Source organism: Crocodylus siamensis, chromosome 2 (assembly GCF_052110815.1).
Source record: "Crocodylus siamensis isolate JL-2025a chromosome 2, ASM5211081v1, whole genome shotgun sequence".
Taxonomy (NCBI): domain Eukaryota; kingdom Metazoa; phylum Chordata; order Crocodylia; family Crocodylidae; genus Crocodylus; species Crocodylus siamensis.
This window is the reverse complement of record NC_143396.1, coordinates 210,899,850-210,912,631: the sequence shown is the minus strand read 5'-3', so window position 1 is coordinate 210,912,631 and position 12,782 is coordinate 210,899,850. Positions and strand designations below refer to the sequence as shown.

The 12,782-nt window shown below is 45.9% G+C and overlaps 1 protein-coding gene across 1 annotated transcript in view; it reads left to right on the top strand.

Annotated features, from left to right (window-relative positions):
* The first annotated feature begins 2,113 nt into the window (after positions 1 to 2,113).
* SLC1A2 (solute carrier family 1 member 2) overlaps positions 2,114 to 12,782 on the top strand; it is a 141,176-nt gene continuing 130,507 nt past the window's right edge. Inside the window, exon 1 of the mRNA XM_090032940.1 lies at positions 2,114 to 2,274. Within this exon, the coding sequence (XP_089889066.1) occupies positions 2,258 to 2,274 (17 nt within the window). The 5' untranslated portion in view covers positions 2,114 to 2,257. The remainder of the gene's footprint in view (positions 2,275 to 12,782) is intronic.

Genomic DNA, 12,782 nt, shown 5'->3' with positions numbered 1-12,782 from the left:
GCAGAAGGAGACAGAGACTGGCTGAGAGGGCCCCGCACCCTCATCAAGTAGAGGTCCACATAGAGGATAACAGCCCTCTAATTGCTACCTGGTACAGGCAGAGTTATATGTCAGATATAACATGCAAATACCTCAGGCCAGCTTTCTATTCCAGTGGAAAGACTATACTTTCCTTTCTTTGCTCTCTGTTGAATTGGGAATGCTTCAACTGCGTTTTATGATTCTTAAATTCTAAGAAGCAGGGAAGTCTCCCTGGAGTGGCTCTCCGGTGGCTCCAAGGCCATTAAAAAGGTATTCTTTGGGGTTCTTGCTTGAGTGACTATCCACTTGTCCTCCTTTAATTGCTCTTAGTTGATCTGACCTGGGAGCTCCAGAAGAAAACAGCAAGGAAAAAAAAAGTAATCTCTTGAAATAAACTAAAGGAGCCTGAGCACCAGCCACCCCAGACACCTCACCTCTCTGCCACCTTCCCGAAGAACTAATTTACCCTCATCTCCAACAGAGGTCAGCAGAGCCTCATAGGAGAGATTTACTCTGCTATTGCAGAGGATCTGCTCATATGCACATGAAAGGACCCCACATAAAAGGCAGTCGTCAAAGTACACCAGCCGGGCTTCTGGAGATGACAGAGGGTTGCCCCCTCCCCCAGTGAACCAGCATTTAGTGAAATCTCCCGGCAAGACAGCGGATCCCACCCTGGTTTAGCTCATTTACCTACTGACTGGCCTCTCCAGCTACTGTCATATTATCTCCTTTTGTTTCCCCCTTTCTGAAAGCTTGGGGAGGCAAATCATGATGGAATAAATGGATCCAAAGGGAGATTCTCACTCTAGCTGGAATCTGCCCATTAGTCTATTCCCATGAGCGGGAGGAGGGGATGGGGGTTCCACATCAGACCTTGAAGGAGCAAAAGGAAAGGCGGCTTCCCCCCCACCTGGATACATGCCCCTCCTCCCTAGCAAGCCACACGTTGAGGAGGGGGGAGAAGAAAGGGGCCCTGGAGAGAAGCATGTGCAGCATGTGTCAGCTTCTCAGTACAAACAATGTGCTCTCCAAGGGGCTGGAGGAATATGAATCTAGATTAGTATTAAGCAGGTCCTCTCGTCCAGCATCAAGAGGAGGCAGGCAAGAAGAGGCTTCTCAGGCACTGCCTTTGCCTTTCCCTCCCCTTCCTTTCCTTTGCCTTTTCCTTTCTTTCCCTTTCCTTTTCCTTTCCTTCCCCGCGTCTCTCTTTCCACCCCCTCCCCCCACCCTCCAATCGGATTGCCGGGCAGGTTGAAAGGGCATGAGTGTGACAGCGGCTTACGGGGGGAGGAAATGAGCCCTTTCCCTTCAAGAGGCTGAAACGGGGTCCTTATTCCCAGGTCCTGGTTCCTTTCCCAGAGCTGATCTCCACACACAGCTCAAGGCCATTAGTGATGAATGGGGCTAAAGCGTTAGACCGCGTCCCCCCCCCCCCATACCCCGTTTCTAATCAACACGTGAACTAATATCACGCAGGCAGACGCGGTTCTTGGGGGAAACCCGATCGCTTCTATTGTCCGGCGAAAAAAGCCACGCGGCGAGGCGCGGAGCCCGCGCCGGGCGCTGAGGCGAGGCTGGGGCTCCTGGCAGGAAGCGGCCCCGGCCCGAGGCCGGGCTTGCCCTGCAGGCGCGCGGGGGGGCACGGGGCGCCGACTTGCCCTGCCCCAGCCGGGTCCATGCGCAGAAACCAGGGCCGGGGCTGCGAGGGCAGACGCTGCCGGGGGAGGGAGGGGAGCCAGCGCCTTGCCCTGCCGTGCACCCCCCCCCCCGTCGGTAACGAAGAGCTTGAGGGGGGATTTATAGGAGCCACCACAGCCAGTGATGTCAGCCCTTGCCTAAAATAGCGAGGGATAGACTGCAAATCCAGCAGCTCGCAGGCTAAAACCTTCCAATCCAGCCTCAGCCAGCACCATGTCAATGTGAAGTCACCCCCCCCCCCGCCCGCCTCACTCCGAGAGGAGAAAGCAAGGCATCAAAGCCCAGGTGCCCGGCCCCTGCCCGGCTCCGGCGAGACAGGCGGTGGCGGGGCTGGAGGGCGGGAGGGAGGGAGGGGGCTGGGGTGGGGAGGATGCTGGGGGAGATCTGAAGAGGCAGCTCCTGGGTCCTCGCCTTGCGGAGCCCCGAGGATTACACCAGGAATTTGCTGCCACTCCTCGGACGCCGGAGGGGGTCCAGGATTTGCATCCCACTGGGCACCATAAGCTCTTGGACTCTTGAGAAGACAGGGGGGACCATGGCCTCGGCAGAAGGGTGAGGGGGACTCTGGCATGGGCAGGGATGGTGGGTGTTGGGGGGGTGCTGTATTGGGCTGGGGGGTCCAGTGCGTTTCATCTCTTGTATTGCCACCATCTCCCCCCCCCCCCCGCCCCGTCAGCTGCACGGGCGAGGAGGTGGGGGATGGAAGCAGGTGGTCAAAGGCAGCTCTAGCAGAGGCAGGCAGGAAGGCATTTCCCAAATTAAAAAATTAAAAACTGAATCCTCTGGGAAGGAGGCATCTCCTAACCAGGCACTGGGTGCTTAAGCCTTGGTGGGAGCAAGATGAGCTGGACCCACCTGCTTCCCAGCTGGGGATGGGGTCAAATAACAGTCACAAAAGATACAGCTTGAAATAAAAACCAAAAAAGAGAAAGAAATAAGGGGCAGCTGTACCCCAGGAAGGGAAGTGAGAAAATAACACCCCCCCAAAAAAAAAAAATCCCTCAAAACTTCCCAAGGAGTTCTGCAATATTTCAGATCTGTCTCAGGAGCAAGAAAGGCTGGAAAGCTCTGGGTTGTTACACCCGAGGTGTTACAGGAGGCGGTCTGTAGGTAAGCAGGGAAAATCCTTCCCCTGCTCTTGCGAAACCTCTGCCAGGACAAGCCCCATAGAGTTGGGCTTGTCTAGTTCTTGTACAAAACAATGTCTTGCTGCCAAGGGTTTCTTCTGATCTCCTGTGGTATTGTCTAGTATTAGCAGGGGTCTGGTGTGACCCTTCTCTTTATCCCTGGGACACTGTCAGGTTGTATCAGCGTGATCTGCTTTGGACTGGACTGTCCGAGGACAGGATGCAAAAGGAAGCTCTGTTTATATAGATTGGTTGTGTGTCTCTTGGGCTGAAAGTCTTGATGAGCTGATTTAAGCAATCCAGAGCAACAGGGCACATGACTGTAAAGTGAATGTCAGAAACCTAGGCAAAGAAATGTACTCCTCTTGCCAGACAAAGTTCTTTGGGTGAATCCGATATCTTTTATTAGACCAACTTAAATAGTTGGAAAAACATTCTTTAAAAACTCCCCTTGCCAGGCATTAGCCCAGGTGACTTGAGAAACATGGGTTGAAAATACAGGCTCCGTTTCCGTAACCGTGTTAATCTGGGCAGGAAAAATTAATTCCATGTGTATTCACAGCTGAACTCTTGCACAGTAAGCAGACAGAAACTTTCCTCTGTGCCAGTAGTAGCACAAACTCTTCAGTACTATGCTGCCTCTGGAGGGAATTTATAGATCATATTTGTACAAGACTGCTTTGGTAACTGCAGAGCACTTCAGGATTTCCCCCTTACCAATGAAATTAGATATGATCAACAAATAAATGAACCCAGGAGGGAAGGGGCTGAGAGGCTGAGAAAACCAGGGTATAGTTAAATAACTGTAGCTGTACCTCATCATACCATCATCCTTGGCTCTGATACCAATTCTTTCCTGTGCACCATCTGCACAGATACTTGTTTCTTTTCTTGTGAACTATGAAGTATTCCTTAGGTGTGTACTTATTTCAGAGACCCCTGGACAAGGTGTTATCTACTACAAAATTGTTTTTACAGGAAACATAAGACATCCACCAGAAACAGATCGATAGGGTTTATCGCTTTCATATGAAACAAACATTTAAAAATGTAATAAGAAGAGGAACTAATTTATTTTGGAGATGGAAAACATAGAGCAGAGGGATTCCAGAAATATACATTTTCTCTGTTGTCATTGGGGCATAATTAACGCTGTGAGCAGTTTGTGAGGATGGGAAAAGCATCGAAAGTCTTGGCATTGTCTTCAAACTCTCAGGGATATCAGCCTAGACTAATAAAAGTAGGGAGCATCAAGGAAGGATTTCATTAGACATCTGTATCTGAGATATGAAATACACTCTGTTCCCCATGTCTCAAACTCTTTCATTAGATGTGAACAAAAAATCAGTCTGCTTTTATGAAAAAGCATCTCTCCTAAATCACCTGTCCCCCAAACTGACAACAAAACCCAAGCCAAAGGAAAAGAACAATCCCTTCTTCTTCCCATCAGATAAATATCTGGGGTTAGAGCTGAGATTTGTACTGTGGCCTAGAGGTCAACAATCTCAGTTTGCTGGGCAAGAAGGAAAAGTAAATTCTGGACTTATAGATTTCCTCCAAGAATGGTTGTCCACCAGAACAGGGTCAATTATCCAGAATGCTCCAAAGGTCTGCTGCTCCTGCAGTTGTGCACAGTCTCTCAGGTGTACTTTTTCAGTGGAGAAAAGACAGGGTAAAAAAAACAAAGCAGAAATGACATATAGGTTAACCTGGCATTCAGTTCCTGAGTTTTGTGTCTGATGAATGCATTGATGTTCAGATAAACATATCCTTGGGGGTATATACCATGTTCACATTTTAATCCAGTGTTTTTCTGGTGTGTTATTTCAATCAAGTCTTTTGGTTGAATGATTTATCACTAGATGGAGGAATTTACAGAAAACAAAAAATAGCCTCAATGTTGTGGCTCTCAGAAACATTATAAGCTATTTAGCAAATAACACCACAAACACCAACATTTACTGAGAGGAAGACAAACGTTTATTCAATTCTCAGGAAGATACTGACTATTTAGAGCTAGGAGTTACAAGGAAAAGAAATTGCCTACTATCTCCAGTACTCGCTTCCCCTTTTCATTTGATCTTTCAGACTTTAGTCCCACATGACATCCTATTGTCCAAATGGGGATGGAGGGAAGGCCAGAATCTGTTCAGAAAGGTTGTTTGCCAGCAACACAACGTGACTAAATAGAAAATATAGACAATATTTCAGTTGAAATACAAAAATCAAGCCCATGTGGCTTACAAGTCAATGTTCCTTTCATTTCAACCTCTTTGGTTATGCTTACCGTAGATTATGCTGCCCAGTATAATGAGTCTTCCTTTAAGAGTCCCTCTGACACCAACTGCATTATTAAGATGGCTTTTGGGTGACTGGTTGGATTTAGAAATAGCAAATAAGTCACTCAGGAAGAAAAGGCTAGAATCAGTAACTGATGGTATTCTATTCATATTGCAAAATATTCATTAACATAACTACACTTTCTTAAGACATGCATCACCAATGTATCTGGTGTAAAACTTAACTTCCATGGGCTCATGGAATGTACTGAGTATTTTGATCCTGATTTAGCATTTAGGCATTTGCTTTACTTTTAGTGTGTGAGAAGTACTGTATTGTTAAGTAGCACTGCTCACATGCCTACACATAAGCATGTGCCTAAGTGGCTGTTGAATCAGAGTTGGAGTGTTCATTGCCAAACATGACCAAACCATATACTGTAGATTCTAGTTGCAGAATATAATATGTATAATGGGAGTGGGATCAAGCCTTATACCAAATAAGACTTTTATACCTTATAGAGGGAGACACAGTCTTATACATAATTATTGTGTTCAAAATATGTACACAATTAGAGAGGTGCTTGAGCTGCCAGATTTGGGTTTATTTCTGAACACACCCCAAAGCATAAGCATTTTGGCAAGGAGGTATTAGCAATGGTGGGTGCAGAGGGGGTCCAGTGATATGTACACTACTCCTCTCCCAATAGTTGAAGATGCTGTGAGAACAGCTGTTGTGGACTTTATTTCTTTTTTAAGTTCTCCAGTCGGGTAAGAATATCAACCCCTTCCACTTCTCCTCCATGCTCAGCAGCAAATCCCCTCCTTCCTTCCTCTCCCCCACCCACCACTGCTATCAACTCTGGCTGCCCCAGGGCCAGGGGGAAGCTTCAGAGCTGCTTTCCCCCTCCCTGGTGGGGCTCTAGGGGGAGCTAGACTCAGATAGGAACAGCAACCACAATGAGGGAACATCTAGGGAATTAGGCGGAGAGGAGGAACCCACCCACTGCTGCTGCTGTCCCCACTGTCCAGAAGTGGGGGCAAGGGGAAACTCCGTAGCTCTTCCTGCCTGATCCAGCCATGCTCCGTCAGGAGCTGGGCTCAGCCAAGGACAGCAACAGTGTTGGGCAGTGTTGGACAGGTTCCTTCCACTCCCCACAGATGTTTTCTGCCAGCCCGGGAGCAGGCACAGGGGAAGGAACCTGCCTACTGCTGCCCCCTGCTGCTGTCCTTAGCAGAGCCTAGCTCCTCACAGAGTGCAGCTGGAATGAGGCACTGATGGCTCTGAAGCCTTTTGCTGCCCCTAGTCAGCTGGAGACAGTGGCGGTGGTAGGCAGTGGGGGTGGGAATTGGAGAAGAGGGGGAAGGGCATGTTGCTGAGCCCTGAGGGGAAGGGAGGGGAAAGGAAGACTATTATGTAACTGAGGAACTTAAAAAAAGAACTCAGATACTTTTCCTGCAGGGAGGGGGGGAGCTGGGACCATGGGTGTAGCCACCCCTGCAGTGCCAATTACTGCTCCCACATTCCTCTTTACAAAATCTTGGATCTGCCCTTGGGCATTAGGCCGTCTCTCCAGGTTTAGATTTTACATTTCAATGTTTTTTGGGGTAGGGAGGGGAAGGGAAATCAGATCTGGAGTTTGGGTTGAGGATCACGCCTAGAAGAACATAGTCACTTTGAGACTTCTAGCATTACATAACTTCTGTGTTAAACCAGGGATGGCTGACCTATGGCATGTGTGCTGCAACTGGCATGGGCAGCATCTGTGTGCTGCATGTGGCAGATCAGGGAGGAGGAGGCTATGCACCAGCAGATAGGACAGGGAGCAGAAAACAGAGCAGCAGATTGAGCAGGGGGAGGGGATTGGGGTGGTACTTGGGGAGATGCAGGTCTTAATTTGTGGCATGCCTGTCAAAAGGGTTGGCCCCCCATTATGCTAAACAATTAAAAGGCAAGTTTTAAATACACACATATAGACATAAATTAAAAACTAAAACCAAGGAAAATGGTACATACAATTGGAAATGTTTTTACATTTGACAGTACAGAAGCCTCATGTTATTTACCGTATCTAGTGATCGGATTAGTTCAAAGTCTTAGACACTTTATAAGTGTATATGCAAAGAGTATTTGTGTAATTACTATACTGTGTGCCAGCAGAGTTCTCCCCCTATTCTGAATGGCACATATCTACATAGTAGCACATCTACATGTGCCCCTGACTGTGCAGTAGGCGCTGTGCAGTCATTTAGTACTTGCTTTAGGAATCCCAGCAGCTCATGGGTCATTTTTGACCCTACTGTATAGTAGCTTGTTGCTACTGTGCAATAACGGCAGTGTCATGGGTAGTGCCCCCTGGCGCTGCATCACTATCACCATAGCTTATGGCTATGGCAACGCAGTGCCTCGTGTAGATGTGTCCACTATATATAATCCAAAATTACCCCCTTGCTAGGATTTGGCTTTATTTATGTATCTCAGTTTACACTAACATGATAAGAACTGTATCCTAAACTTTTTCTCCCAGCTTAGCTCTTCCTAGAGTTTCTTGAAGGACACTTTTGTTTCTGTCCCTTGTTTCACTGAGAGGGGCATGTGAATAGCTGGTATACAGGGAGCTGATGGACACACCTGATTTAACCTTAGAGTGAGTCAGCAGAAGTACTCCTGCTTTTCTCTGCAGGGGTCAAGCACCTTGCACTATGGTAAATCCATAGGTGAGCTCTATATCCATCCTTGTCTACAGGATCTGAGAGTCAGCTGCACTGTTTTGCACATAATGTACGTTGCTTCACCTGATTTTTTCATTAAAAACTTATTCATGAACTTCTACTTGAGAAATCAGTTGAAATATGATTGAAATATACTTGAATGGACAAATATTCCTGAACATTTTGGATTTGGAATCCTTCAAATTTAGTTTGCTGTAGTTTTTACTACATGTGCAATACTGAATGATGTGGTAGATGCTTTACTTTGTATTCCATCTCTCCTACATTTGTGGAACAGACGTAGTAGATAAAGCACACAAATGAGAGACATGGACTACGGTGCTGGCCTGTTCATTGACATCAACAGCAAAACTCCTACTGACTTCCATGGAACAGTATAAGCCCCTTTGAAAGATAAAAGGTATTTTTTTAAACCTAGCTGATATACTACAGCAACAATTTCAAGGATACATGTCACATACACTTAGACAAAAGAAATCATATAAGACATATAAGTAAATGGTCTGATTGTCAAATAGAATGGGCAGCTAGAAGCTTTTGTTGATATCAGTGGGAACTTCTGAATTACTTATTAGGAACTTACTTTGACTTTTAAGTACAAATTCCAAAACTTATAGTTGAGTAATTTCATATAACCCCTATGTAATTGAATAATGAATGACATCTTCTTGAGCATTCAGTGTTAGTTTAATTCTATTGCCACTGAAGTAATTTTATATATAATATATACATGCATATATGTACACACACACACACACACACACACACACACACACACACACACACACACACATTCTATATGTGCCCGGGCATGTGTACACACATACAGTTCTGGAACAGTGTACTTTATTTCTTTAACCACAGAATAAACTATAGAACTATGAAGCTCTCTGAATCTTTATTTCCCCTTTGACTTCTCCACCCAATAATCCATCTCTACCAACATACTTTAATAACTCTGCAAATCTCCGAGCAGCTTTCAAAGTTTTCTGTTCTTCAACAAAAGCAAGTCTTTCATAAAAATATTCTGTTTTGTCTCCTCCTAAACTTGGCAGGAGAGGATGTACTGTGTCCATTTCTTGACTTACATCAGTTTTAATGACTAACATCTTATGACATGCTATGACTAGAAACACCAGCCTGGAGATCAGAGATGCTAGATTCCAACATAATGATCTGAGTCTTGCAATCCTTATTCTGACAAAGTTCCCTTTATTACGAGTGGCCCTGATATGCAGGATCCATTGCTAGCTCTGGCCAGTTGTGAACTATCAGACTTAACAAATGTGACATTCTGATATAGAAACTATATTTTATAGGCTAAAAATGGTTAGTGACAGGGTTTTTTTTTATTCCCTTATATGTGCTTGCACTCATGGAACTAATTGGAGCCTTACTTTATAACCAAAAGGAAATGAGACTTCAAATGCTTTAAGATGTTTCAGAAAGAGCTTTTCTGAACAATATGTAACATAGACATAATCCCTGTTGTACTGCTGGTGTACAGATTTGACTGATGTGACCAGGATGTCCTGCAGAAGTAACTCTCTCTCAACATTAACACTCTGGGGTACGGTGGCTATTCCAAGAGAATTCAGATGAAACTATGATTGTATAATTGTACACTTACCAATAATCTCTCTGTGCACCTGTATCTACTTACATGAGGATGTTAAGTCTCAGGTCCAACTCATCTACTTTGGGGCAGGTTACAGGTGGTGGTCGGGTGACTTTAAACAGCCTTTGAGCTTTCTGGATCCCCAGGTCAGGTCAGTCTGATGCCAGATGCAACATGAAACATCAGGACTGCCTGTGGTTACACTGTCTGTGTCTACATGTGCCTTAATGGGCCGTTACTACTGCACTTTACGTTTGGTACCTCTAATATGAGCTACAACTTAAATGCACAGTAGCCAGTGCTAATGCACAGTAGCAATGGGACACACCCCTTTAGTGATGCTTAATGCACAGTAGATTAATTCTACTGCATATTAGCACATTTTTTGCCATTACATGCTAATGCACAACAGAATGTCTGCTGTGCATTGAGTGACTCGTGGGCTAAGTACAGACAGTCAAAAAGCCCAAGGATGAATTGATTCAGTCTTTGAAGGTTAGTCTAAACTGTGGAGATTAAACTGAGAAGCAAGTGGAAAAGTGGAAATGCAGCCACATGCCTGCAGTGGCTCAGGCCAGATGCCAGGGGGTGCTAGAGCCTCTCAGCCTGCCATCCTGCAAAAGGGAAGGAACTGAAGCTCCAAGGATTTCAAGGCTTTTCTCCCCTCCCTCCCCTCCCTCTGGGCTAGCACACTGGAGTGTGGGAGTTTAAATCCCCGCTCTGGCCCCTCTCTGGGGGACCCCAGTCCAAGTCTTCCTGGGGGTGGGAAGTAGTGCCTGCTAGACTTCTCTCCCCTTCTGCCTCCCTGCTCCCCACTCAAGGCTGCCAGGCTGAGGAGGGGGTGGGTAGGAAAAAAGGTAGTTGCATTGAATTTATACAAGCTTGAACAAGAATAATCCTTTCTCTGAAGCAAGCACATATTGAACACAGCAATTGGGAACCTCAAGCACACAACAATGAACAACCAAAATTTTTTTGCCTAAGCTAAGATACAGCCCAGTAAAACACAGTGAGAGCACACACAACTTAGTCTAGCTTAAAATGTAAACCAAAATGATGAGAGAAAGCCTTGCATGAGTGTTACATAATAGTTTCATAGTTTCTAGGGTCGGAAGGGACCTGAGCAGATCATCTAATCCGACCCCCTGCCATGGCAGGAAAGAATACTGGGGTCAAATGACCCCAGCAAGGTGTTCACCTAACCTCCTCTTAAATACCCCCAGGGTAGGAGCCTGCACCACTTCTCTTGGAAGCTGGTTCCAGACCCTAGCCGCCCTGACCATGAAGTAGCGCCTCCTGATATCTAACCTAAACCTACCCTCTGCCAGCTTGTGACCATTATTCCTGGTCACTCCTGGCGGTGCTCGGGGGAACAGTGATTCCCCCAATGCCTGCTGATCCCCCCTGACTAGTTTATAACAGGCCACAATAGTCTTTTTGGTATTAAGAAAGTCCTTCTTGGGGAATCAGCAGGTGGTCTTAGGTGTTGGAGTGGAGATCCCAGTGCACACAGGAGGCAGGGGACCTGACCCTACAGCCCCAGTTCCCCAGTCTCTTTGCCCTCCCCCTCCCATTATAAATTGCTTGCCCACCCAGAGGTGTGTGTGTGGGGGGGTGGAGTCTACTGGTCTTTTGCCATTTTATTATGTAAATGTAGTTCTCTGCTTTCTCTGGCCACACCAACCCAAGCAGTCCCTCTCAAACTGTTGCCTGCCCATGCCCTGTGCCCTTCTCCAGCAGACAGTAGGGGGCATGACCAGCACACTGAGCTGGGGAAGGGGGGATTAATGTCCCTCCAAGACCCCAAACCCCAGATCCCAACTAGGGTTTGCCTGGGAGGGGGGCAGTTCCTCAGGCTGTTGTGCACCGCCATGCCCCACTCCACACCCCTGCCCCTTCCATTCCAGTGTGGAAAAGTCTGGCAAGGACTGCACCTCCCCCTTGGCAGACACATAGCAGGGTTTCCTACCCCGTCCCCTTGCCAGCCAACTGTCACTGCTCCAGCTAGGGAGCAGAGGGGTAGGGTCAACCCTGCTCTCTGGAGCAGACAGCATAGTCCAGCCCAGGGCTGCAAATCGTGCTGAGATGCTGGGGGAATCTGATTTAACTTGAACCAGGAAGGGGTCTGGGACAGAAGTTTCATTAAACCAGTTTGACCTAAATCAGTTAAGTCTGATACTACATTTAACCAGGTTTACCTTAAACCAGTTTCAGCCATTTTGAAACTGGTTTATGTGTACTGAACTTCTGTTCTGTTACAGGTTTAAACCAGTTTTTGATCACTTAAATCGATGTATGTGTAACTTCTGTCCCTAGCCATGTAGATGTGCCCACTCATTTGTTATAGGGGCTATGGTGCTAGGTGTTGTTATTCTGGATGGGGATTACTACTGTGGTATATTCCTGGCCATTCCTGCCCATGACCAGCCACTAGGATCAAAAAAAGGTGTTGTAGGGCCTCCCTGTATAGGAACCCTCAGCTCTCTTTCTGAGGTGTCTTTATGTCATTGCACAGTCTGAGCAATATAACAAGGCATCCCAGGTCTGAATATCTAGTCCAGGATTTATATTTTCCTTTGAATCATTACTTTTTATTTCCATTATTTTTTTTTAGTTATGTCCTCAAAACATTGCAACCCTGCAAAGCAAGGCCAAGCTTAGCATTTCCTAGTTTAGTTCCAGTTCCTTCTGCAGAACAGGTAATTGAATGGAACATAACATAGACACTGAGATGGGTCTGAACTCAAAGTTTGGGCCCACAGAGATTTGGGGATATTATTTCATAGTTTGGTCCCTGCTCTGAGTTCAAGCAAGCAAGAACACTGAATCTAAACACTCCTAAATGTAAATGAATGGTGAAACCCAAACTCCAAGCCTCAGGGCCCCTCCTAGTATAGAGGATTCTTCCCCCAATATCATACATTCTTAGTAAACTTATGGGAGGACAACACAATGCTCAGAAGGATACTTTAAAGTGTTGATTCATCCCTACTGAACATCTTTCCATTTTCCATAACATTAAATATTTTCCCCTTAGCATCTTGAAATACTGGCTGCTTTGCAGTGACTTATTTTTACAGGTGCTATAAGATTTCAGACTGATCCTTCAACTCTACCATCTCTGCTAGTGGCCATTGTCAGAAAATGCTTACTTTATCAACAGGGTATAGCATGTAATTTATCAAAATCCAGCCAATTAATTTAAAAGGAAGTTTCCAGAGAGAACTGAGCAAAATGCAACAACCATAATATTGTGCATGTATACATTTATTTTTGCATTTATGATCATTCCAAAAGTTCTCA